At 51.4% G+C, this 26,628-nt stretch overlaps 1 protein-coding gene across 4 annotated transcripts in view; it reads right to left on the bottom strand.

The window, feature by feature from the left end:
• Positions 1-329: 329 nt before the first annotated feature.
• The window catches only part of TFR2 (transferrin receptor 2), a 147,351-nt gene continuing 121,052 nt past the window's right edge, over positions 330-26,628 (bottom strand). For all 4 annotated transcript variants that reach the window (XM_073583692.1, XM_073583693.1, XM_073583695.1 and 1 more), the window contains exons 10-19: positions 22,001-22,176; positions 21,819-21,938; positions 21,659-21,741; positions 21,524-21,587; positions 21,296-21,363; positions 9,972-10,048; positions 2,679-2,763; positions 2,362-2,589; positions 1,850-1,990; positions 330-1,176 (exon numbers count right to left, since the gene is read on the bottom strand). In XM_073583692.1, the coding sequence (XP_073439793.1) occupies positions 943-1,176; positions 1,850-1,990; positions 2,362-2,589; positions 2,679-2,763; positions 9,972-10,048; positions 21,296-21,363; positions 21,524-21,587; positions 21,659-21,741; positions 21,819-21,938; positions 22,001-22,176 (1,276 nt within the window). In that variant the 3' untranslated portion in view covers positions 330-942. The remainder of the gene's footprint in view (positions 1,177-1,849; positions 1,991-2,361; positions 2,590-2,678; positions 2,764-9,971; positions 10,049-21,295; positions 21,364-21,523; positions 21,588-21,658; positions 21,742-21,818; positions 21,939-22,000; positions 22,177-26,628) is intronic.

Here is a 26,628-nt window from a genome sequence, read left to right as displayed (position 1 = left end):
TGTGAACATTTTGTTTCCTTCCATTGGTGGCCCTTAGGATGGCGATAGAGCTTTATGTATATAGGACAGGTCAGGAAGGAGCAATGATAGAAAATATTGGAAGAGCAAATCAATCCAGAGGACGCAGGACCCCATTTCATCTGAGGTTTCATCTAGTCCATCTTTGGGTCTAAACCCTGTAGATTCAAGGTCAAGAATAATTCAGGCTAGTTGAGGGGCAATTGGTGGTCCAGCCTCATGCTAGATGGCTGGATGTGAGAAGTGGTCACTGAGCCACATAAAAGGACTTTATCATGGATCCAATCTTACTTAGAAATAAGGATCTCAAGACGAGTTCGACCTTTATTAGAAAACCAAAGCCTTCAGAGACTCACAGAGGAACGTTGGAGACATCAGCCACACAACAAGGTACAGTTCTACTGAGCACTGTCAGTGATAAACCGTAATAACGGCTGATTTCTGCACATCATAAGATCAGCTTCACATGGAGAACAAGCAGCAAGACCAAAGCGCAAACCAAATCTGCATTAGTAGAAGCCACAAAGTGGATTTTAGCGGGGAATCCCTCAATCTCCTCACACCATATAGACATGTCAGAAAACACTGGTGGGAGGCCATGAGCTCGGCCCTCCACCATCTTCCATGGTGAAGATCCCTGGAGCGACCCAGACTCATGAAAAAGCCAAGGTCAGAGATTTCCGAGTATTGATATGGGCCCTCTCCAAAATCCTACCAGACTTCATGGAATAGATAAAAGAACATAGAGTTCCCCTCTAACTGGCACCAGATAATGAAGTTGTAACAGTAGTTTATAGCGAGCCCTGTCGCTGATAGGCATTACTTCATCATTCCTGGCACCTGCCGGAGCAGCACATTCACACGGTCGACATGAAACACAATGCTGTAGAGTGGTCATTATAAAAGGTCAAACATTTCTGGGGTCTAGAAACTTCTTTGGACCTCCCACACTTCTCCGCTCAGAGCATTGGCAGCCCCCTCCAGGGTCCATGTGAAGAGGGCGATCTGCCTGCGAAGTTCATTATCATTAATAGTATCCTTGTCCTGCCTGAGATGTTCCATCAAAGCCTCCAGGGTGTGCTCACCCCGGCCGAGGAGGATGTGGCGGTACGGAGAACTAATGGCCGATACATACTGGGAGAGGAAGTAAAACTCCACCTGTAGAAGACGAGAAGGGCGAAGCATTCAGAAGTAGATCAGAAAAAAATGTCAGCAAGAAATCTCATCCAAGAAGTGGGACAGATGCTTCAACTGAGCTAACCCGCCCTCATAATGCTCTCATAAACGGCACCCACCCTCACAGTGCACCCACAATGGACACCCACCCTCACAGTGCACCCTCAGAGGGGGACAACTACCCTCACTGTGCACCCACAGAGGAGGACACCCACCCTCACAGTGCACCCACAATGGACACCCACCCTCACAGTGCACCCACAATGGACACCCTCCCTCACAGTGCACACACAGAGGAGGACAACCACCCTCACAGTGCACCCATAGAGGTCACCCTTCCTCACAATGCACCCACAGAAGGCACCTGGCCCCACAATGCACCCACCCTCACAGTGCATCCACAGAAGGCATCCACCCTCACACAACACCCAAAAAGGATACCCGCCCTCAAAATGCACCCACCCTCACAGTGCACCCACAGAAGGCTCCTGCTCTCACAATGCACCCACAAAGGACCTCAAACATTACAGTGCACCCACAATAGACACCCACCCTCACAGTACACACACAGAAGGCTCCTGCTCTCACAATGCACCCGCAAAGGACCCCCAACCTCACAGTGCACCCTCAAAATGCACCCACGGAGGACACTCACCCTCATAATGCGCACGTTGAAGAACTGGATGACCCTCTCATTGTGGATATCGGACTGGCTGATGGCCTTCTTCAGTCTTTGTGTAGCTCGTGTGTAATCACCTCGGGCCGAGTACAACCAGTCAAGAGTGAGACCCCGCGACTGCATGAAATCCAGACACGAGTTATTTTTATGCCCTTCTGACAGCCTCCCTCCTGATTTTGAAGTGGATCTGAGCATTAGAAGTTAGCCATGGACAGCCAAGGCCATAGACTGAGTTTATCCTCTCAATCTACGATGTTTCTGGAGTGTGTGGGGGGTCTTACTACTTCGTGGACTATCTCCAGTAATGGACTACTAATAGTAAGAAGATTTCTGAATGATCCCATAGGCCTACGTGACTACCTGTAGGATGCCCCTAAAAGAGACCTACTGGGTTTATGCCCTCTTAACCACTTGTCATGTGGCTAGGCAGTGTTTGGGGGCACTCCGTCCTACACACTACAGAAGGGACCACCAGCTTGAACCCTTACCTTCAGCTTCTTCTGATAACCTTGCAGCTTGACCAGATGCTTCAGCAGAATATCATTGTATGCTGTGTAATCCAGGGGAAGGATGTGATCATGGGAAAGCTTGATCAGGGCAAGTCCAGCGACTTCTGCAACACTGACCGCAACCGATGGAAGGCGGCCATTTGTCACCAGGTCCAGGTTATCATATGTATCCTGCTTCGTGTCCAGGAATTTATATGGCTGCAAGTTCTAGAAGATATGAGAGTAGAACCATTAGATGATGCGGACTTGTGCAAGGTCAACTGCAGGGATGGGAAGAGAGAGAACGGTGGCGTCACCTCAAGAAATGAAAACTCCAGCGCGGGAACCCCGGCAAATGCAGTAAATGCAAAGGCGCTGCTGTCCTTCACCAGAGGAACGATGCTGCAGAAAGAAGAGAAGTCCTCAATATCGAGAGGGATTACCCCAGGAGAACACGTCCGCCTACTGATGACCTGTCATCAGGCCACTCGCAGCGGGCTTCACACCACTCGCAACGGGCGTCACACCACTCTGTCATAGATGTCATGGTAAAATCTATAAGCCATTTCATAGTGGATGGAAAATATTGAAGCACGGGTATGATCTCCAGATGACCCAAGTGCAAGGGGACCCCTTAATGTATCAGGTAATTAAAGAGTATTATCTGATGGACAGAGGACCAGGCAGCACTGACAGAGGAATCTTGGAATATGACAGATTTATGGCCAGTTGAGATAACCCATCATCTCTAGCCTCAGAGTGAACTGAAAGGCAAGCAGAGTGCTTAAGTTAGACCCCAGTTATGTATGAATATGGAGGCTGTAATGGACAGCATAGGGATGACAGATATGAGAGACATCATTTTGGCAATGTGATGAAGTGGTGGACGTGACAGCAGTGTCTTACATCGCTGGTCGGTCACGGCAACACCTCCAAATTAATACCGAGCAGATGGATGACAATATCCATGCCAAGTTTTCGATCTAACATCGTGATATGAAAACTGATGGTGATGTCTCCTTCCTGGGACTTCCAGGGGCGAAGATTCCATAATTGTCTGAAGATCAGCCACATCACTGACCAGCATTGTTAAAAGTCACAGGAGGGGAGGTACAGTGGGGAAAAAAGTATTTAGTCAGCCACCAATTGTGTAAGTTCTCCCACTTAAAAAGATGAGAGAGGCCTGTAATTGACATCATAGGTAGACCACAACTATGAGAGTCACAATGAGAAAACAAATTCAGAAAATCATCTTGTCTGATTTGGTAATATTTATTTGACAAATTATGGTGGAAAATCAGTATTTGGTCACCTAAAAACATGCAAGATTTCTGGCTCTCACAGACCTGTAACTTCTGTAAGAGGCTCCTCTGTCCTCCACTCATTACCTGTATTAATGACATTTGTTTGAACCTGTTATCAGTATAAAAGACACCTGTCCACAACCTCAAACAGTCACACTCCAAACTCCACTATGGAAGACCAAAGAGCTGTGGAAGGACACCAGAAACAAAACTGTAGCCCTGCACCAGGCTGGGAAGACTGAACCTGCAATAGGCAAGCAGCTTGGTGTGATGAAATCAACTGTGGGAGCAATAGTAAGAAAATGGAAGACATACAAGACCACTGATAACCACCGTAACAAAGGCTACCATCTGTAACACACTACGCCGCCAGGGACTCAGATCCTGCAGTGCCTGACGTGTCGCCCTACTTAAGCCAGTTCAGGTCCGGGCTCATCTGAAGTTTGCTAAAGAGCATTTGGTTTATCCAGAAGAGTATTGGGAGAATGTCATATGGTCTGATGAAACCAAAGTAGAACTGTTGGAAGAAACAAAACTCGTCGTGTTTGGAGGAGACACAATGCTGAATTGCATCCAAAGAACATCATACCTACTATGAATCATGGGGGTGGCAACATCATGCTTTGGGGCTGTTTCTTTGCAAAGGGACAAGGATGACTGATCTGTGTACATGAAAGAATGAAAGGGGCCATATGTTGTGAGATTTTGAGTGCAAACTTCCTTCCATCAGCAAGTGCACTGAAGATAAAACATAGATGGATCTTTCAGCATGATAATAATCCCAAGCACAATGCCAGGGCAACAAAGGAGTAGCATTGAAAGAAGTGTATGAAGGTCCTGGAGTGGCCTAGCCAGTCTCCAGATCTCAATCCCATAGAAAACCTTTGGAGGGATTTGAAAGTCTGTATTGCCCAGCGACAGGCCCAAAACATCACAGCTCTAGAGGAGATCTGCATGGAGGAATGGGCCAACATATCTCAACAGTGTGTGCCAACCTTGTGGAGACTTACAGAAAACGTTTCACCTCTGTCATTGCCAACAAAGGATATATAAGAAAATATTGAGATGAATTTTTGTTAATGACCAAATACTAATTTTCCACCATAATTTGGTGGAAAGTCTGCAGTGTGTATCCTATGAGTGTGAGCTATAAATTAATCCAGAATTCAACCAGAAGGGAACTGAACTGAAGGTAACTGGATACAGTCACTGTAAACAATGTTTGTTTGTTTTCACTCTCACCCCTATAATCCTTTACTTTCTGCTAACCCCCCTAATCCCTACACCAAGCAAGGAACTGTTCATCTCTTCTTCAATCCTCCCCATCCATCTCACCTCCTCCTCAGAACTGTTCCTCAACATACAGTCCTTTGTCTCCAAACACAGACAGACCCTCATGCCTTCTCCTGCTCCCGCCTGCTAACACTTTCTCTGCTCCTTCTCACTGCTGGTGATATCTCTCCAAATCCTAGTCCTCCTCACCACATCCCCACAGTCATTTCTACCTCCCATCCGCGCTCTATCACAACTTTCTGTAACCTCTATAACCTTATACCCATTTGCCTGGCCCCCACTTCCCCATTCCCACAAACAGGAGCTCTGTGGAACTCTGGCTCTGTCTGCAACAGAGTTGGTTTTCTCCTGTCAGATAACTGCTCCTTCACCCCAATCGCACTGCCACCCTCTGTTACCCTCCCTTTGTTTGAGGTGCACTCTGTGCCCATCTACTCCCCCGTCAACCTCCGACTGGCTGTCAGAAACCGCCTTCCAGGGCCAGCCCACCACCTTCTTTGACCACTTCACCACCTGGCTACATTTCCTCTCTGCTGACATCCCCACTATCATCATGGGCGACTTCAACATCCCCATTGACACTTCCCTCTCAGGTGTCACTAAGCTTCTATCTCTCACTCCCTCCTTTAGCCTCACTGAATGGTCTTCTGCAGGCACTCACAAAGATGGCCACACACAGGACCTCATCTTCACCCTCCTCTGCTCCCTATCTAGCCTCTCTAACTCACCTCTTCCTCTTTCTGACCACAACCTACTTACATTCTCTTCTCTCTCCACTCCAGTTCCACAATCCCCACCCCACAAACTTGCACACCCTCGCAGAAATCTTCAACACCTCAAGCTACACTAACTGTCTGAATCCCTCCTCCCTCTTACAGACATAAGTTTCCTACACAATGCAGATGCCGCTGCCGCTCTATATACCACCACAATAGCTGCAGCTTTGGAATCAGTTACCCCTCTCACACATACCAAATCTCGCAAAATCAACAGACAACCCTGGCACACCAGTCTGACCAAAGAACTGAGGCGGGCTTCCAGGGTTGTTAGGCAGAGATGGAAAAGATCCCATTCCAATGAGGACTTCATCACATTCAAACAGTCCCTCACTACTTTCAAGGCCACACACACTGCAGCAAAACAAACCTACTTCTCATCTCTTATATCCTCACTGTCTCACAACCCTAAACAGTTATTCAACACCTTCAATTCTCTCCTCCGCCGCCCAGCAACTCCTCCCTCTCCAATCATCTCAGCTGAAGACTTTGCTTCATTTTTCAAGCAGAAGATTGACAACATCAGAGACAGTTTTGGTCGACAACCCCCAGAACCCTTCCCCCCAACTACCCAGCCCTCCTCCTCCAAAACCAACTTCTCCACCATTACAAAAGATCGACTCTCCACTCTACTCTCAAGATCACATCTCACCACCTGTGCACTTGACCCGATCCCATCCCACTTCATCCCAAACCTCACCACAGTCTTCATCCCAACCCTAACCCATCTCTTCAACCTATCACTAACAACTGGTGTTTTCCCCTCATGTTTCAAACATGCCTCAATCACACCTATCCTCAAAAAGCCCTCTCTTGACCCATCCTCTGTATCTAGCCATTGCCCCATATCACTTCTCCCCTATGCCTCAAAACTACTGGAACAACACGTCCATCTTGAACTGTCCTCCCACCTCTCTCCTTGCTCCCTCCTTGACCGATTACAATCTGGCTTCTGGCCAAGCCACTCCACTGAAACTGCCCTAACTAAGGTCACCAATGACCTACTAGCCGCCAAGGCCAAGCGACACTACTCTGTCCTCCTCCTCCTGGACCTGCCCTCTGCCTTTGACACAGTGGCCCATTCCCTATTACTACAGACCCTCTCATCTCTTGGTATCACAAACTTGGCCCTATCTTGGATCGCGTCATACCTAACAGACCGGACATTCAGCGTCTCCCACTCGCACACAACCTCCCCACCTCGCCCCCTGTCTGTCGGAGTCCTGCAAGGTTCAGTCCTAGGGCCCCTGCTCCATTTACACCTTTGGCCTGGGACAGCTCATAGAATCTCATGGCTTTCAGAATCACTTCTATGCTGATGACAGATCTACATCTCTGGACCAGATATCACCTCCCTACTAAACAGAATCCCACAATGTCTGTCTGCTATTTCATCCTTGTCCGCTAGATTTCTAAAACTTAATATGGACAAAACAGAATTAATCATCTTTCCCCATCTCACGCGACCCCGCCACCAGACCTATCCCTTAAAGTAAATGGCTGCCCACTCTCTCCAGTCCCACAAGCTCGCTGCTTCGGGGTTATCCTTGACACTGATCTCTGCTATAAACCACACATCCGAGCCCTTTCCACTTCGTGCTGACTTCAACTCAAAAATATTTCACGGATCCGTACATTCCTCAACCAAGAATCTGCAAAAACCCTAGTCCATGCCCTCATCATCTCCCGCCTTGGCTACTGCAACCTCCTGCTCTGTGGCCTCCCCTCTAACACTCTCGCATCCCTCCAATCTATTCTAAACTCTGCTGCCCGACTAATCCACCTGTCCCCCCCGCTATTTCCCAGCCTCTCTCCTCTGTCAATCCCTGCACTGGCTCCCCATTACCCAAAGACTCCAGTTCAAAACCCTAACCATGACATACAAAGCCATCCACAACCTGAGTCTTCCATACATCTGTGACCTCGTCTCCCGATACTTACCTGCACGCATCCTTCGATCCTCACAAGATCTCTCCTTCCCTCTTATCTCCTCTTCCTACAGTCGCATACAAGACTTCTCCCGCGCATCCCCCCTACTATGGAACTCTCTACCACAACATATCAGACTCTCGCCTACCATGGAAACCTTCAAAAAGAACCTGAAGACCGACCTCATCCGACAAGCCTACAACCAGCAGTAACCACCGATCCACCAAACTGCTGCACGACCAGCTCTATCCTCGTCTACTGTATCCTCACCCATCCCTTGTAGATTGTGAGCCCTCGCGGGCAGGGTCCTCACCCATCCCTTGTAGATTGTGAGCCCTCGCGGGCAGGGTCCTCACCCATCCCTTGTAGATTGTGAGCCCTGGTTGGCAGGTTCCTCACCCATCCCTTGTAGATTGTGAGCCCTTGCGGGCAGGGTCCTCACCCATCCCTTGTAGATTGTGAGCTCTCGCGGGCAGGGTCCTCACCCATCCCTTGTAGATTGTGAGCCCTGGTTGGCAGGTTCCTCACCCATCCCTTGTAGATTGTGAGCCCTGGTTGGCAGGGTCCTCACCCATCCCTTGTAGATTGTGAGCCCTCGCGGGCAGGGTCCTCACCCATCCCTTGTAGATTGTGAGCCCTCGCGGGCAGGGTCCTCACCCATCCCTTGTAGATTGTGAGCCCTCGCGGGCAGGGTCCTCACCCATCCCTTGTAGATTGTGAGCCCTGGTGGGCAGGTTCCTCACCCATCCCTTGTAGATTGTGAGCCCTTGCGGGCAGGGTCCTCTCTTCTCCTGGACCAGTCGTGACTTGTATTGTGTAAGATTACTGTACTTGTATGTATTATGTATACCCCTCCACACATGTAAAGTGCCATGGAATAAATGGCGCTAGAATAATAAATAATAATAATAATTGGAAAAATAAATCTTACCAAATCAGACAAGGTGATTTTTTGGATTTGTTTTCTCATTGTGACTCCATAGTTGTGGTCTACCTATGATGTCAATTACAGGCCGCTCTCATATTTATAAGTGGGAGAACTTGCACAATTGGTGGCTGACTAAATGCTTTTCCCCCCACTGTATGTAGGAGTAAGGTATGCTAATAGAAGCAGATGCTGAACTATGATCAGTGTCAGTCCTGGGAGACACCGTGCGCTGTGGTTCTGTCCATGCCCTATGGAAAGCTTCCCTCCACTAAGCTCGGAGGCATTTCCGTGCATTTCTTCTGTTTATCCTTTATATTTTATGTTGTATTGTTTTGTTCATTTTGTATCATCTTGTGTATGTTTTATAAACACTGGCTACTTTTCGGATTAAATATATAAAATGTACTGGCTCTGCTCCTCTTGCTCTGTGAACCGCACCCTGAAGCCATACGCTGCCTGTAACAGGTGTCCAATCAGCCATGTAGACGATTGGTGATGGCAGCGAGTTTTCTTTTTTATATTGCTGAGCAGGCAGCGACCGTACAGACGTACACATATTATCCATGATGTATACACCATACCCTCACTGTTCGCGCCCCAATATTCGGCCTAGTGGTAGAAGCAGCGGCGGCCTCGTCCATCACATGTCAGTCAGTTGCATAATTGTCCTGACGATTGGAGGCGGCAGAGTTGTGTTTCTTGACAAATTGGTGGCAGCGGTGGGATCGTAGCCATGAGACCACGCTTACTAGCCATCAGGCCCCTCATAGTAGCCATCAGGCCACTTGTAGCTTCTCATTTCTTTCAAGTCATAAAAACAAACTGACATCAACTCCTATGTGAAATCCACAAGTTTTAGGCTATGTGCACACGGTGCGGATTCACCCGTGGATTTTTCCGTGCAGATTTTGCACAACCCGCAGGTAAATCCGTTTACCTGCGGTTTTGCCCTGCGGTTTATCACCTCTACAATGGAGGAGATGGCAAACCGCAGCGGAATCCGCAGAAAAGAAGTGACATGTCAATTCTTTCTGTGGACTTGAAACCGCAGGCAAAACCGCGCGGAAAAATCTGCACCGTCTGCACAGCGGTTTCAATTTTCCATAGGCTAGAATGGTACTGTACATCACCTGTAGTTCTGCTGCGGATCTGCAGGGCCAAATCTGCTGCGGATGCACAGCAGAATCCGAACCATGTGCACACAGCCTTAGGATGGTTGTGGCCACAGAATTCCGCAGTGTGGTTCACAGTCTGGTGGCCATATGTACAAGATGTCACGGTGTCGGCCAAAAGACAGGTCAACCCTGAGCCTGAGGACATTCATCTAACCTGTGGTTGGCAGGAGAACCCTGCGGAACCCTGCGGTACTGGTGTACTTACACTTCAGATTTCCAGTTACCACTTTTCATCCTCACACGTTCGTATATGGATTGTTTACTCTGACGAGGATATTCCACCTAAAAGAGAGAAGAGGGACACAGAGAGGAGAGGAGCTGTTTTTTCTAGTAGAGGACACAAGAAGACGCGCCAACTAGAAAATATTTCATCCATGGAGAGGAGAGGAGCCGTGGAGAGGAGAGTAGTGAGGCACAGAACCTATGGAAAGGAGAGGCACAGAGCACGGGACTCATGGAGGGGAGAGGAGCGGAGCGTGGGATCCATGGAGGGGAGAGGAGCGGAGCACTGGATCCGTGGAGGGGAGAGGAGCGGAGTGCGGGACCCGTGGAGGGGAGAGAAGCGGAGCGCGGGACCCGTGGAGGGGAGAGGAGAGGAGCGCGGGACCCGTGGAGGGGAGTGGAGCGGAGCACAGGACCTGTGTAGAGGAGAGGACAGCGGGACCCGTGGAGAAAAGAGGAGTGCGGGACCCGTGGAGAGGAGAGGAGCGCGGGACCCGAGGAGAGGAGTGCGGGACCCGTGGAGAGGGGCGCGGGAATCGTGGAGAGGAGCACGGGACCTGTGGAGAGGAGAGGAGTGTGGGACCCATGGAGAGGAGCGCGGGACCCGTGGAGAGGAGCGCGGGACCCGTGAAGAGGAGACGAGTGCGGGACCCGTGGAGAGGAGAGGAGCGAGGGACCTGTCGAGAGGAGAGGAGCGCAGGACCCGTGGAGAGGAGAGAGGCGCGGGACCCGTGGAGAGGAGAGGGGCACGGGACCCGTGGAGGTGTGGGAGGAACGGCCCCCGTCGAGTGTCCGGGCCGGAACCAAGGTTCCGGGGGAAACTGTCCCCGGGGGACAGAGTTTGGGGATGGACCGTTGTGACAGACAGATGGGCTGGGGGAGGGACCAGTATAAAGGAGGCGGGGATTTCCCAGCAGACCGGGACAGAAGCAGGAGGAGACCGTGCGAGCGACTGAGAGCCAGAGCGACTTACCAGTGCCTGGGGAGACACTCACAGAGGACATCAGAGGGACGGCGCCGGGACGACCATCCGAGACCTGCTGCCCCGCTCCAGCCTGCGGCCGCTGCAGCCTTACCTCAGCTCGCGGTCGCTACCGCCTCGCCCCAGCTCGCGGCTGCAGCCTGTCTCCCGCCACCCGCAGCCGCCCTGCTCTCACCCGGGGCCGCGGCAAGTCCAGTGCCATCGGCAGCCACCACTGTCCCGCTCCGGTCTGCGGCAAGGGCCGGGCCTTTGCTCACCGCGGAGTCCCCATCGCAGCTGCTAGTTGCATAGGTGGCCTATCACCCGCCACCCCGCATCGCAGCCGCTTGCCCCAGTCCAGGGGCTGCGGCTCATCCGTCCAAGGACTCCGCCGGGGCCTGTGGGGCTCCAGTGTCATCAGCGCGCCGGAGCGCGCGAAGATTTCATCAACGCCTCAGCAACTGGGCCCAGCGACTACTACGCCGAAAGACCACCATCCCGAACAGAGAGGGACGTCTGGACGGCTAAGTTGACTATATAATTAAGGACTCGTAGTCGGCCATACCGCGGCCCTATAGTGACCAGCTACTGCCGGAAGTAGTCGTGTTCTACCCGTTTGTGTTTGCTTGTATAGAGCCCCTGCAAGGGCAACCCGTGTTACCCCTTTTGTTGATCAGGCCGTGACTGAGGAAAGTTCCCTCTAGTCTTATAAACGTTACTATAGAAAGCACCAAATTGTCTCACGACTCGTCACTGCATCCTGCGTACCTGCAAGCACCACATTTGGCGTAGTCGGCAGGATGCAGTCTCCGAGCGCGGACAACGAGGGCCCCTGGCCCAGTATTTCTTTGGGGGCTATGCTAAGCAATCTACCCAGGTTCTCCGGCAGCAATACTATGCTGTGGAATTGGACGGAGCTTATGCGTGGGTTATTTAGGATGCATCCGCTTGCCCCTGACCTAGAGGCAGAGGTGGCCCTGATGGCGTTGGACAGGGAAGCCCGGGATACCGTAATGTTGAGGCCCCGGGGGCAGCGAAACACCTACGGCAGGGCGCTACAGATCTTAGAAGAGGCCCATGGGGACCCGACCGATGTGGGGGAACTGAGAACCCAGATGTTTAGACGCATGCAGAAAGAGGGGGAAACAGTGACCCAGTATATGAATGTTTTGCAGGAACTGTTTTTAGCCATTGAAAGGAAGGGTGGAGTCGGTGTGGGGACCGTGGACGTAACATTACGTGACCTGTTAGTGACCGGGTTACGAGACACCTTGACAAGACAGGCTTTGTGAGAGCGGGTGCGAGTAGACCCACATCTGACCTTTTCCGAAATAGGGAAGGAGGCACGGGTTCGGGAACAGGAGCAAGAGGTGACGGTCCTTGTGGGGATGGCTCGGAGTATCGAAGCATCCGTAAGCGCCCTGAGCGAACCCCACTGGATACAAGAGGTGAAGCAAGAGATACAGAGTATTAAAGGTAAACTGGCCGAGGCCAAGAAAGCGGCCACAAGGAGTCAGCCAGGGCAGGGTGAAGGAGGCATGAACCATCGTGGCCCTCGCCCAAGTCGGTCCCCGCGACCATTCTCCTGTTACAATTGTGGAGAATTGGCTCACTCCGCCCAAGAGTGCCCGCGTTCCAGGGGGAACCTGCCCCACTGGTCAAGAAGAGCAGAAAAACCTGAGCCGTGGAGGCGCCGCCCGGAGCCGGAGACCACCACGCAGGGTGGAAGGAGTCATGAAGGCCTGGCCGCGCGGTGCCCAGTGGTATGGGCAGAGATTGAAGGCCGTGCCGTACGATGCCTAGTAGATTCGGGATTGCAAGTAACAACCATGCCAGAGACTTACTTTCAGCAGCATTTTCCCGAGGCAGTGAGACCTCAGTGGGGGACCGTGATAAAGTTGGTAGCTGCCAACCAGCTACCAATTCCTGTCGTCGGAGTAGCCTGGATGCAGGTTTCGATAAGCGGCAAATCACTCGGCCACCGGGGAGTGGTCTTGACCCAGGGAGACACAAGCAGAAAAACATAAGGTTACCCTGGGTATGAGCATACTACGAGAGTTCGGCAACCTCCTCCTCAATGAGCCCACACAAGAGACTCTGAGCCACTGGGGTTCTCGCACGGCCCAAGGGCAGGTCTTCCAGCGGTTGGTGCGGGAGGCGCGAATGCTCCAGAGGCCGCTATCTGCAGACCGGATATAACTTCAAGAGATATGTGCTGTCTTCCAGGTGCAAAAATTAAAGATGTGTCTGACAGGATATCAGGACTCTTCAGACTTACAGATGAATACCCATTCCTGCTACTACATGTGGGGACAAATGACACCGCAAGAAATGACCTGGAAACCATCTGCAGAGACTTTGAAGACTTAGGCAAGAAAGTGAAAGAACTGGGAGCGCAGGTGGTCTTCTCTTCCATCCTCCCAGTGGATGGCCATGGAACAAGGAGGTGGAATAGGATTCTGCAGGTGAACAACTGGCTATGTCGATGGTGCCGTCAGCAACGATTTGGATTTCTGGATCACGGAGTGAATTACTTATACGATGGACTACTTGCTGGAGATGGGGTGCACCTTACGAAGACTGGAAAACATGTATTTGGAAGTCGCCTTGCTACACTTGTAAGGAGAGCTTTAAACTAGAACAACATGGGAAGGGAAGCAAAAGACCAGAAAAAGCCATACACCTGACAAATGCTATTGAGAACTCTGCTATTAGAAGTGGAAAGGAAGAACAAAGATAAAAGAATCTAATTAATAAAAATATTGGAGAAAGAGAAACCAATCACATACTAAAATGTTTCTATACTAATGCACAAAGCATGGGCAACAAACAAGGAGAATTGGAACTACTAACACAGGAAAAGAAATATGATGTCATTGGAATCACTGAAACTTGTTTGGACGATACACATGATTGGAATACAAGACTAGAAGGATACAACTTATTTGCAAGAAACAGACTTGATAAACGAGGAGGTGTCGCATTGTATGTTAGAAACGCGTATATCTGCACAGAGATCCAAGCTTCAGAGACTGGGAGTTCTGTGGAAACTGTTTGGGTAAGAATACAAGGACAGAACAGTGGAAAGGACACCATTGTAGGCATTTAGTACAGGCCGCCTGTGCAAGCTGAAGATATGGATGAACTCTTTATGCATCAAATGGCCAAGTTCTCCAAAAAATATGACATAGTTGTCATGGGAGATTTCAACTATCCAGACATTTGTTGGGAATCTCTCTCAGGCAAAACTAACAGGTCAAGGAAATTCTTATCCTCTCTTGCTGACAACTTTATCTTCCAAAAGGTAGGGGAGAAAACAAGGGGAACTGCTACCTTGGATCTAATCCTTATAAACAGGGAGGAAATGGTTGAGGAGGTAAAAGTGGCTGGAACCCTAGGAGGTAGCGACCATGCTATTTAGAATTTTGGATAACTAGGGGAGGAAGACCTGTGAAGACTCAGACGTCAAGGTTAGATTTCAGAAAGGCAGATTTTAAGGGATTCAGAAAGAGAATTGGAGGGATCCAATGGCTGGATATCCTTAAAGACAAAAATATCCAGGAAGGATGGGAAATCTTGAAAAATGAAATTTTCAAAGCACAATTGTTAACAATTCCGAAAAGAGGGAAGAATAGGAAGCATTTAAGGAAACCAGGATGGATGAACACAGAACTTAAGCACATGCTAAAAAGTAAGAAAAAAATGTTTATAAAATGGAAAGAGGGAGGCATATCTAAAGAAGAATATAATGCTGTCTGCAGAACCTGCAGGGCACAAATCAGATTATCTAAAGCTGACAATGAATTGAGGCTTGCAAGAGATGTCAAAAGCAATAATAAAGGATTTTGGGGATATGTCAAAAGTAAAAGAAAAGTCAAAGATGCTATAGGATTTTTACAGGATGAAAATGATGAAATGGTAAGACAGGATGTTGAGAAGGCTGAACTTTTAAATTCCTATTTTGCATCTGTTTTCTCTCAGAAAGGAAATGTAACATCAACTGTTCTTCACTGTCCTATTAAGGGAATAGAAGAATCCAGGATATCTATAAACAGAAAGATAGTGAGGAAACACTTAGCTAACCTAAATGAATTCAAGTCTCCAGGTCCAGATGAATTACACCCCAGAGTACTGAAGGAGATAGCAGAAGAAATTTTTGAACCCCTCTACATAATCTATGAAAATTCTTGGAGAACAGGAGAAGTCCCAGAAGACTGGAGAAGAGCAAATGTTATTCCTATCTTCAAAAAGTGGAAGAAGGTGGACCCAGGCAACTATAGGCCGGTGAGTCTGACTTCTATACCAGGAAAGATCTTTGAACAAATTATTAAACAACATGTATGTCAGTACCTGGATAAGAATGAAGTGATTAAACAGAGTCAGCATGGGTTTGTAACTAATAAGTCATGTCAGACTAACTTAATTTCCTTCTATGACGGAATCACTGATTGGGTGGATCAAGGAAATGCTGTAGATATAGTATATCTTGACTTCAGCAAAGCATTTGACAAAGTATCTCAAACAATCCTTATTGAAAAAATGACTAAGTATGGAATGGACAAGGCAACTGTTAGGTGGATTCATAACTGGCTTAGTGATCGGACCCAAAGAGTGATCGTAAATGGCTGCACATCCAGTTGGAAGAATGTCTCAAGTGGGGTACCACAGGGCTCTGTCCTGGGCCCTGTATTGTTCAACATCTTTATCAATGATTTAGATGAAGGAATTGAGGGTAAACTGATTAAATTTGCTGATGACACAAAGCTAGGAGGGATAGCTAATACTAGAGAAGAGAGAGAGAGGATTCAAAAAGATATAAATAAACTGGAGCAGTGGGCAGCAACTAACAGAATGGTTTTTAACAGGGAGAAATGCAAAGTACTACATCTGGGCAATAAAAATGAAAAAAGCATATACAGAATGGAGGAATAGGGCTAAGCAACAGCACATGTGAAAAAGACTTGGGTATACTAATAGATCACAGACTGAATATGAGTCAACAGTGTGATGCAGCAGCAAAAAAGGCAAATGCAATTCTAGGATGTATTAACAGAAGCATACAGTCTAGATCACGTGAAGTCATTATTTCCCTCTACACCTCTTTGGTCAGACCTCATCTGGAATATTGTGTCCAGTTTTGGGCACCACATTTTAAAAAAGACATCAACAAACTGGAGCAAGTTCAGAAAAGAGCGACCAGAATGGTGACCGGTCTGCAAACCCTGTCTTATGAGGAAAGGTTGCAGGATTTGGGAATGTTTAGCTTGCAAAAGAGAAGACTGAGCGGAGACTTAATAGCTGTCTACAAATATCTTAAGGGCTGTCACATTGTAGAAGGATCAACTTTATTCTCATTTGCACAAGGAAAGACTAGAAGCAATGGGATGAAACTGAATGGGAGGAGACACAGATTAGATATTAGAAAAAACTTTTTGACAGTTAGAGTGATCAATGAGTGGAACAAGCTGCCACGAGAAGTGGTGAGTTCTCCGTCAATGGAAGTCTTCAAACAGAGGCTGGACAGACATCTGACTGGGATGATTTAGCGAATCCTGCTTTGAGCAGGGGGCTGGACCAGATGGCCCAGGAGGTCCCTTCCAACTCTACGATTCTATGATTCTATGAGTGCCAGGAGGGTGAGGCGCTGGGCAAAGTCGTCGCGCCGGCAGCTCCCCCGCTCGTGCTTCCTCCAGGGCAGACGGTGGTGGCCCTGTCAATCCGCGCCCCGATGCCACTGGAGGGCGTGGAGGTGCAGGTGGAACTCTGCTACTCAGAGCGCCTGCACCCTGGCATACTGGTAGCCTGCTCCCTGGCCACGGTGCTGGAGCGGACCGTCCTGGTGCGTTGTGTCAACCTGGAAGACCAAGATATCGCCCTGAAGCCGCAGGCCGAAATGGCCAAACTAGTGAGGCCTTTGGAGGAGATGCTGCCGGACCCCGCGGTCCAGTTGAGGGTGCAGCCTGAAGATCCTTGGGCAGTAACGGTACGAACCCAACAGATTGCCGTATCCTCGACCCAGGAGAAAGGTCAAGCCATCTTGGAGAGAATGCGGGCCAACCTTTCCGGCCTAGCGCCAGCCCAACTTCTCCAGGTAGAGGCACTTCTTGGACAATATTACAGTGTATTCGCCAGTCATGAGGATGACTTTGGATGTACCACGGCCATCACGCATGGGATCCCCACGGCAGGGGCGGTCCCCATCCGGGAGTGATATCGGCAAATACCACCGCAGCTATACCAGGAAGTGAAAACTCTATTAGCCCAAATGCTTCGAAAGGGGGTCATACGAGAAAGCCAGAGCCCCTGGGCGACCCCCATTGTTCTGATTCGTAAAAAAGATGGCACTCTGCGTTTTTGTGTGGATTATCGAAAGTTGAACGCCTGCACCATCAAGGATTCGTATCCACTGCCCCGCATAGAAGAGTCTCTGTCCACCTTGGGGAACGCGACATACTTTTAGATTCTAGACCTGGCCAGTGGGTACTGGCAGGTGCCGATGTCGGAGGAAGACAGAGCCAAGACGGCATTTATCCTTCCCATGGGACTGTTCGAGTTTAATCGGATGCCGTTTGGGCTGGCCAACGTCCCAGGAACCTTCCAGCGGCTGATGGAGCGGTGTCTAGGAGACCTCAACTTTGAAGCCACGTTAATATACCTGGACGATATCATTATCTATTCCGCCACGTTCGAGGACCACATGCTGTGGTTGGGGCAGGTGCTCGGCCGGCTGCAGAAGTACGGGTTGAAGGTAAAGCCCCAGAAATGCCACCTGTTCTGCACCCAGATCGAATATCTGGGGCATACCGTCTTGGCGGAGGGTGTCAGACCATCCCTGGAAAAGGCTGCTGCTATCCAGGGGTGGCCTACCCCCGAGCCGGTGAAAGACATGCAGGCCTTCCTGGGGTTGGCCGGCTACTACCGTCGGTTCGTGAAGAATTTTGCACGCCGAGCTCGAGCCCTGCAGGACCTGCTGAAGGGGGCTTCAGCCAGGGCGAATGGATGGAAGGTCCAGTGGCAACAACCACAAGAGGATGCATTTCAAGATCTCAAAGCAGCACTCTATGACGCCCCGGTATTGGCATATGCGGATTTCTCGCTACCGTTCATCCTGCATACCGACGGGAGCCTCCAGGGGCTAGAAGCTGTGTTGTCACAGGTGCAGGACGGCCAAGAGAAAGTGATCACCTATGGTAGCCGGTCGCTGCATGACTCCGAACGAAACCCAGACAATTACAGCTCCTTTAAGCTCGAGCTCCTCGTGGTAGTGTGGGCAATGACGGAGCGGTTCACAGAGTACCTGGCGGGCTCCGAGGTGGTGGTGCGGACTGATAAAAACCCATTAGCCCATTTGGAGAATGCCAAACTGAGAGCCCTAGAGCAGCGGTGGGTGACTCGGATGGCCAAGTTCAACTACAAGATCATCTACAAACGGGGAGCTGAAAACGTGCACGCTGACGCACTCTCCAGAATCCGACACACCACCCCAGGGAGGAATCGAGATGACGAATTAGAGGGAGAAGAGACGCCGTTCTCCCTCACCACCGCTGCACTTACTGCTAACGTGCAAGAAGTGGCCTATCCATAACCCTTAGGAGTAATGCTGGAACAGCCACGCAACAAGTGGATTCAGCAGCAACAAGAGGATGGAGAGGTTGGACTCCTGCGCCGATGGGTGGCCACCGGCAAATTGCCCACTGGCTCACAGAGACAGACTTTGACCCAGGATATGTTGCTGATGTTGCACCAGTGGGAGAAACTAGTCATCAAAAAGGGACTTTTATATCGGAGAGCCGTGTCACGAACAACGTCTGCGACAGTATGGCAGGTGATCGTGCCCGGAACCCATCTCAGCCAACTGGCTCGGGAAGCCCACGAAAAGGGGGTCCACTTTGGTGCTCAAAAGACTTTGTAATGGTTGCAGCAGATAGTGTACCATCCACGCTTGCACGCTGCTGTGGAAGAAGTTTGCCGAACCTGCTGCCCGAGCGAGCTCGCTAAGCCTCCCGCTCAACGAGCCCCGGTGCAGACAATTGTAACATCACCTCCCCTCGAGCTCCTCACGGTGGACTATCTGACCATGGGTCCGGCCTATCAGGGGTATGAACATTGCCTCGTTATGGTGGATCATTTCACCAAGTTTGCGCAACCGCTGGCAAGCCCCCTGAACGCTATAAACAGGACCAGTTCGTATGGCAACAAGAACTGTCGTCTCCAAAGACTAACCCGAGTCTACGAAAACCCTCACCCGAGGACTGGCGAGCATACAGGGCGGGGGAGTGTGGGAGGAACGGCCCCCGTCGAGTGTCCAGGCCGGAATCAAGGGAGCCGTCATCTAGGATCCGGGGGAAACTACAGAGTTCGGGGACGGACCGTTGTGACAGACAGATGGGCTGGGGGAGGGACCAGTATAAAGGAGGCGGGGAATTCCCGGGACGATGAGTCAGCAGACCGGGACAGAAGCAGCAGGAGACCGTGGGAGCGACTGAGAGCCAGAGCAACTTACCAGTGCCAGGGGAGACACTCACGGAGGACATCAGAGGGACGGTGCCGGGACGACCGTCCGAGACCTGCTGCCCCGCTCCAGCCTGCGGCCGCTGACGCCTTACCTCAGCTCGCGACCTTTGCCGCCTCACCTTAGCCCGTGACTGCGACCTGCCCGCGGCCGCCTCGCCCCAGCTCGCAGCTGCAGCCTGTCTCCCACCACCCGCAGCCGCACTGCTCTCACCCGGGGCCGCGGCAAGTCCAGTGCCGTCGGCGGCCACCACTGTCCCGCTCCAGTCCGCGGCAAGGGCCGGGCCTTTGCTCACCGCGGAGTCCCCGTCGCAGCTGCTAGTTGCATAGGTGGCCTATCACCCGCCACCCCGCATCACCGCCGCTTGCCCCAGTCCAGGGGCTGCGGCCCATCCGTCCAAGGACTCCGCCGGGGCCTGTGGGGCTCCAGTGTCATCAGCGCGCCGGAGCGCGCGAAGACTTCGTCAACGTCTCAGCAACTGGGCCCAGCGACTACTACGCCGAAAGACCACCATCCCGAACGGCGAGGGACGTCTGGACGGCTAAGTTGACTTTACAATTAAGGACCCGTAGTCGGCCATACCGCGGCCCTATAGTGACCAGCTACTGCCAGAAGTAGTTGTGTTCTACCCGTTTGTGTTTGCTTGTATAGAGCCCCTGTGAGGGCAACCCGTGTTACCCCTTTCGGTGATCAGGCCGTGACTGAGGAAAGTTCCCTCTAGTCTTATAAACGTTACTATAGAAAGCACCAAATTGTTTCGCGACTCGTCACTGCATCCTGCGTACCTGCAAGCACCACAGAGAGGAGAGGGGCGTGGGACCCATGGAGAGGAGAGGGGCGCGGGACCCATGGAGAGGAGAGGGGCTCGGGACCCATGGAGAGGAGAGAGGTGCGGGACCCATGGAGAGGAGAGGGGCGCGGGACCCATGGAGAGGAGAGGGGCGCGGGACCCATGGAGAAGAGAGGGGCTCGGGACCCATGGAGAGGAGAGAGGCGCGGGACCCATGGAGAGGAGAGGGGCGCAGGACCCATGGAGAGGAGAGGGGCGCGGGACCCATGGAGAGGAGAGGGGCGCGGGACCTATGGAGAGGAGAGGGGCGCAGGACCCATGGAGAGGAGAGGGGCACTGGACCCATGGAGAGGAGAGGGGCGTGGGACCCATGGAGAGGAGAGGGGCGCGGGACCCATGGAGAGGAGAAGGGCGCGGGACCCATGGAGAGGAGAGGGGCGCGGGACCCATGGAGAGGAGAGGGGCGTGGGACCAATGGAGAGGAGAGGGGCGTGGGACCCATGGAGAGGAGAGGGGGCGCGGGACCCATGGAGAGGAGAGGGGCGCGGGACCCATGGAAAGGAGAGGGGCGCGGGACCCATGGAGAGGAGAGGGGCGCGGGACCCATGGAGAGGAGAGGGGCGCGGGACCCATGGAGAGGAGAGGGGCACGGGACCCATGGAGAGGAGAGGGGCGTGGGACCCATGGAGAGGAGAGGGGCGTGGGACCCATGGAGAGGAGAGGGGCGTGGGACCCATGGAGAGGAGAGGGGCGCGGGACCCATGAGAGGAGAGGGGCGTGGGACCCATGGAGAGGAGAGGGGTGCGGGACCCATGGAGAGGAGAGGGGCGCGGGACCCATGGAGAGGAGAGGGGCGTGGGACTCATGGAGAGGAGAGGGGCGCGGGACCCATGGAAAGGAGAGGGGCGCGGGACCCATGGAGAGGAGAGGGGCGCGGGACGGGACCCATGGAGAGGAGAGGGGCGCGGGACCCATGGAGAGGAGAGGGGCGCGGGACCCATGGAGAGGAGAGGAGCACAAGACCCGTGGAGAGGAGCTGCATACCTGCTTTATTATGTTCTCTATCAGGCTTGTGAACAGAGGACTCGTTTTGGCGATAAAGTTTTCATCACCTACAGAGGTCAGAATAAGCGGTCAGTGTGAGCTGTGTGGCTGTGACTCCATCTCTGCTATCTGTCAGGGAATGGAAACCCTTTTGCTGCCATTTGATAGCAGAGATGCGCTGAGTGCAGACGGGACGTTGTCTCTCTGGGAGCCTCTGGTGTGTCTTACCTAATACTGGGGTGTCCAGGCTTACGTAGGCAGCCACCTTCAGGTGCAGCATGCTGAGGTACCCCTGAAACACAGCAGCACGGTCAGTGTGGGGGGCACCACCAGAGGGGGGCGGCCATCGCACCCACATCATACCTCCAACCACTCTGTGGCTCCAATGCTGCCGAAGTCTCCTCCGTCCCAGCTGACAAACAAGATGGTGCGGCGAGGCTGGAACCCTGGAACACACAGACACCGCGGCGTCACCGCTGCCACACTGTCGGCTCTGCTATGCCCCACACCCGGCCTCACTCACCATTGTGCACCATCATGGCCATAGTGCGGGCCAGCTCCAGTAAGATGGCTGTGCCCACGCCAGACCTTGCTGCTCCGGGGCCCCAGGAATCGCGCTGGGCTCCGACCACGATGTAGTGCTCTGGGGACACAGAGGGTTAGTGGGGGCGCAGGCGAGCGGGCGGGAAGAGACGGGCTACTCACCAGGCTCAAGGCGGCCAGTGATGCTGCCAAACACATTGTGCAGCTCCTCGCTCCTGGGCGCATTGTGCACCTGAAGCCGAACCTTGTGGCCCCTGGCGGTCAGTGTGGGGCCCAAACTATGGGGAAGGAAATTCGGAGACCTCCAAGCGTCAGGGACACTGAGACCGGACAGGCTCCTAGAAAGACAAACAGGAACGTTACACTCCAGTCACAGCCAGAGCTGCATCTAATATCCCACATTACACTCCGGTCACAGCCAGAGCTGCATCTAATATCCCACATTACACTCCGGTCACAGCCAGAGCTGCATCTAATATCCCACATTACACTCCAGTCACAGCCAGAGCTGCATCTAATATCCCACATTACACTCCACTCACAGCCAGAGCTGCATCTAATATCTCACATTACACTCTGGTCACAGCCAGAGCTGCATCTAATATCCCACATTACACTCCGGTCACAGCCAGAGCTGCATCTAATATCCCACATTACACTGCAGTCACAGCCAGAGCTGCATCTAATATCCCACACTACACTCCGGTCACAGCCAGAGCTGCATCTAATATCCCACATTACACTGCAGTCACAGCCAGAGCTGCATCTAATATCCCACATTACACTCTGGTCACAGCCAGAGCTGCATCTAATATGCCACATTACACTCCGGTCACAGCCAGAGCTGCATCTAATATCCCACACACTCCAGTCACAGCCAGAGCTGCATCTAATATCCCACATTACACTCCACTCACAGCCAGAGTTGCATCTAATATGCCACATTACACTCCGGTCACAGTCAGAGCTGCATCTAATATCCCACATTACACTCCGGTCACCGCCAGAGCTGCATCTAATATCCCATATTACACTCCACTCACAGCCAGAGCTGCATCTAATATCCCACATTACACTCCGGTCAGAGCCAGAGCTGCAGCTAATATCCCACATTACACTCCAGTCACAGCCAGAGCTGCATCTAATATCCCACATTACACTCCAGTCACAGCCAGAGCTGCATCTAATATCCCACATTACACTCCACTCACAGCCAGAGCTGCATCTAATATCCCACATTACACTCCGGTCAGAGCCAGAGCTGCATCTAATACCCCACATTACACTCTGGTCATTGCCAGAGCTGCATCTAATACCCCACATTACACTCTAGTCACAGCCAGAGCTGCATCTAATATCCCACATTACACTCCACTCACAGCCAGATCTGCATCCAATATCCCACATTACACTCCACTCACATACAGAGCTGCATCCAATATCCCATATTACACTCCGGTCACAGCCAGAGCTGCATCTAATATCCCACATTACAGTCCACTCACAGCCAGAGCTGCATCTAGTATCCCACATTACACTCCAGTCACAGCCAGAGCTCCATCTAATATCCCACATTACACTCCAGTCACAGCCAGAGCTGCACCTAATATCCCACATTACACTGTGGTCACATACAGAGCTGCATCTAATATCCCACATTACACTCCGGTCACAGCCAGAGCTGCATCTTATATCCCACATTACACTCCGGTCACAGCCAGAGCTGCATCTAGTATCCCACATTACACTCTGTTCACAGCCAGAGCTGCATCTGCACAGTTGCAGTGCTCACAATAAATGAGTACACCCCAGCATATTCCTTTGGTTTCCTATAGGGCACCGCACTACACAATACTCCACCAATGTCGGCTGCTGAGGGCAAACAAGATTTGTTATTTTTCACCAAAAATTTCCTAAAAAAAAAAATCATTCAAGATAATGCTGCAAAAATAAGTACACCCCAATGAAAGCCTTGGAAGCAAAGATAACGTTTAGACTAAAAGATTCTAATGAACAAGAATGAACGGGGGGGTAAGGGAGGAAGCAGGAATCGCGGGTGACGGGCTTCCTCCGGCACGGGGTCCTCCGCGTCACCCCGTGGGACGTCGGTGCAGACTCCCTGACACTAGGCATAACGAGCGTTTCTGCACCATCTGTGCACTTTCCCACAAACTATTTCTGCGTTATGCACTTTATTGATTTTCTATGCAGTTGCGCACTGCCCGGCGCGCTCTACAATCCGTACAGGAGGATGATACGTAACTGAAGCTGGACACTCAGGAATTTTTCGAAGGACAATGTATTTTTTGCACCACTAGGTGGCAGCATAACGAGAGTATCCTGTATACAAGACTATATCATTCTTAATCAGACCATGTCAATAACTGGAGGTATTTATACAGTGCACGCGGCTTATCCTCCCATTACAGTGGATAATTGACGGCTAGAGGTAAATGTAGGCGACTTGAGGACGACTTTGCGAGAGGAGAATTGTGCCCTGAGTCTGTCTCGTGGACACCACGGGCTGGGTAGTCGCGGGCCGTCTTTAGTGTCTCGTTATGTTATAGAAAGAACTCTCTAGCTTTTATAGTTTCCTAAGTTTTTTTGTAGGACAGTTTAATTATTGGTTGGGAAACCAAATGATGGGAAGTTCAGGAGCGGGGACAGCGCTTCCTCTTCTCCTGGAGCAGTCTCTTCGGGGACCGCGGGTTCTCGTCCTTCCTGTACATCTTCCGGTGGCTGCTCTAAGTCTTCTTCTTCTCCTCCACATTCCCCGACAGCTGGGGGCAACATTTCAGGAGCGTCGGGGGCTTCTTCCCGTTGGACAGGATCTCTTGACTGACGAGGCCGAAGCATATTCCGGTGACCCCTCGAATAGTGGGATTCTCCTCTCCCTCGGGCTGAATTTCGTATACAGGGCCTTCAGAGTGGATTCGCCGTCTTATCTGACACAAATCTTTTTCCCACCGGTTCCCCAGTTTGTCCCGAGGGCGGTCGCCAATTTGGAGATCTGTCCCTCGAAGCGGAGTTCGTTCTGCATGCTCCAACTGCTGAAATCTGGTCTGCACCAGGCGATGGAAAGTCTGTAGGCGGTGTCGATGTTCTCGGACCCAGTCGGTCACCGTGGGTAGTCCTCCTCTGGGTCCAGCTCAGTGATCCCTTTCCCTGCATGACCAAACAGTAGGGTGTATGGGGTATATCCGGTGGTCCGGTGTACCCGATTATTGCACACCCACCAGTTCTGCCACGTGCTCAGGCCACCGGACCTTCCGGGCTTCTTCCAGAGTCCTCAGCATTTGAATTAATGTCCGGTTGAACCGTTCACCCCGAGGGTGGCGCGGTGCGAGATTTTTCAATTCGGTAAATCCGGTGTAGTTGTTCCATCACTTTCCCTAGGAAGCAGGCCCCCTGGATGGATACACTTCGGACACCCGTAGATCTGGATGAAATTTCTACAGATGGCAGGTGCGGCGGATTCCGCAGTCTGGTCATGACGTGGTCCACCATTACTAGACAGTGCTCGTACCCCTGATGAGCTGGCCTGATGGTCAGAGAGTCTATCACTAAGACTATGTGCACACGGTGCGGTTTCCGCAGCGGTGGACAGTACCATGTTAGCCTATGCAAAACAAAAACCATTGTGCAGGTGCTGCAGATTTTTCCGCGTGGTTTTGCAGCGGTTTACAATCCGCAGAATGTCAATTGTTTGTGCGGAATCCGCAGCGGTTTCACACCTTATCATTATCAGGTGTGAAACCACAGGGCAAAACCTGTGGATTTCACCAAATCCGCGCGGAAAAATCCGCAGATCAATCCGCAGCGTGTGCACGCAGCCTAATAGTTCCAGAGGGGCAGATGTCATGATAGTTTGGATGGGAGCGCTCTCTTCTGGTGGTTTTGTCAACTCCCAAGTTCTGCAGAGCCTACAAGCCTCTTCCACTACAGCCTCTAGTCTAGGATGATAAACAACCACTGAAAGGTCTTCTCCAGACCAAAAGGTGCTCCCTTCTCATGTGCTTTGGTGGCCACCTCGGGTAGCAGAGTCTCCGGAATTACCACCTGCCGGGTGACTCCTAACTCCTTTTGTAATTGGACTTTCCAGTATAACAACCCATTTTTCATTTGGAGACGTTCCCATTGCCGAAGAAGAATCCGTAGAGTCTCTGAACAGAGGAGTGTTTCTTTCTTCTAATAATAATAATAATTTACATTTCGGAGGGGACTTGTACAGACAATAGACATTACAGCATAACAATAATCACATAGATCATAACAGACACCAAGAGGAGTGAGGGCCCTGCTCGCAAGCTTACAGTCTGAGGAATGAAGGGAGACACGAAAGGTGGGTGGTAACAGTTGCCCTGATTGTATGGACCAGCCATAATGTTAAGTGTGTGACAGTACAGACACAGAGGGCTAATGGATGCATAAAGCATGTGGGTACATGATGCGGGGAACCTGGTTATGGTAAAACTTTTGTCTGTGCCACACAGGGATAGATTAGGTTAATGTGTTGAGGCGGTAGGCCAGTCTGAATAAATGTGCTTTCAGGACACGCTTAAAATTGTGGGGATTGGGGACTAATCGTATTGACCTGGGAAGCCCATTCCAAAGAATTGGCGCAGCACGTGTAAAGTCTTGGAGACGGGAGTGGGAGGTTCTGATTATTGAGGATGCTAACCTCAGGTCATCAGCAGAACGGAGGGTGCGGGTAGGATGGTATACTTGCGTTTGCTCCTGCTTAGCTTCCACCGTCCTGGCAGAGTCCCCGAACTTGGGGGTTTCCTCAC

Source organism: Dendrobates tinctorius, unplaced genomic scaffold (genome assembly GCF_039654945.1).
Source record: "Dendrobates tinctorius isolate UK_male_01 unplaced genomic scaffold, ASM3965494v1 ptg000080l, whole genome shotgun sequence".
Classification (NCBI taxonomy): domain Eukaryota; kingdom Metazoa; phylum Chordata; class Amphibia; order Anura; family Dendrobatidae; genus Dendrobates; species Dendrobates tinctorius.
This window is presented reverse-complemented; position numbering and strand designations above follow the sequence as displayed.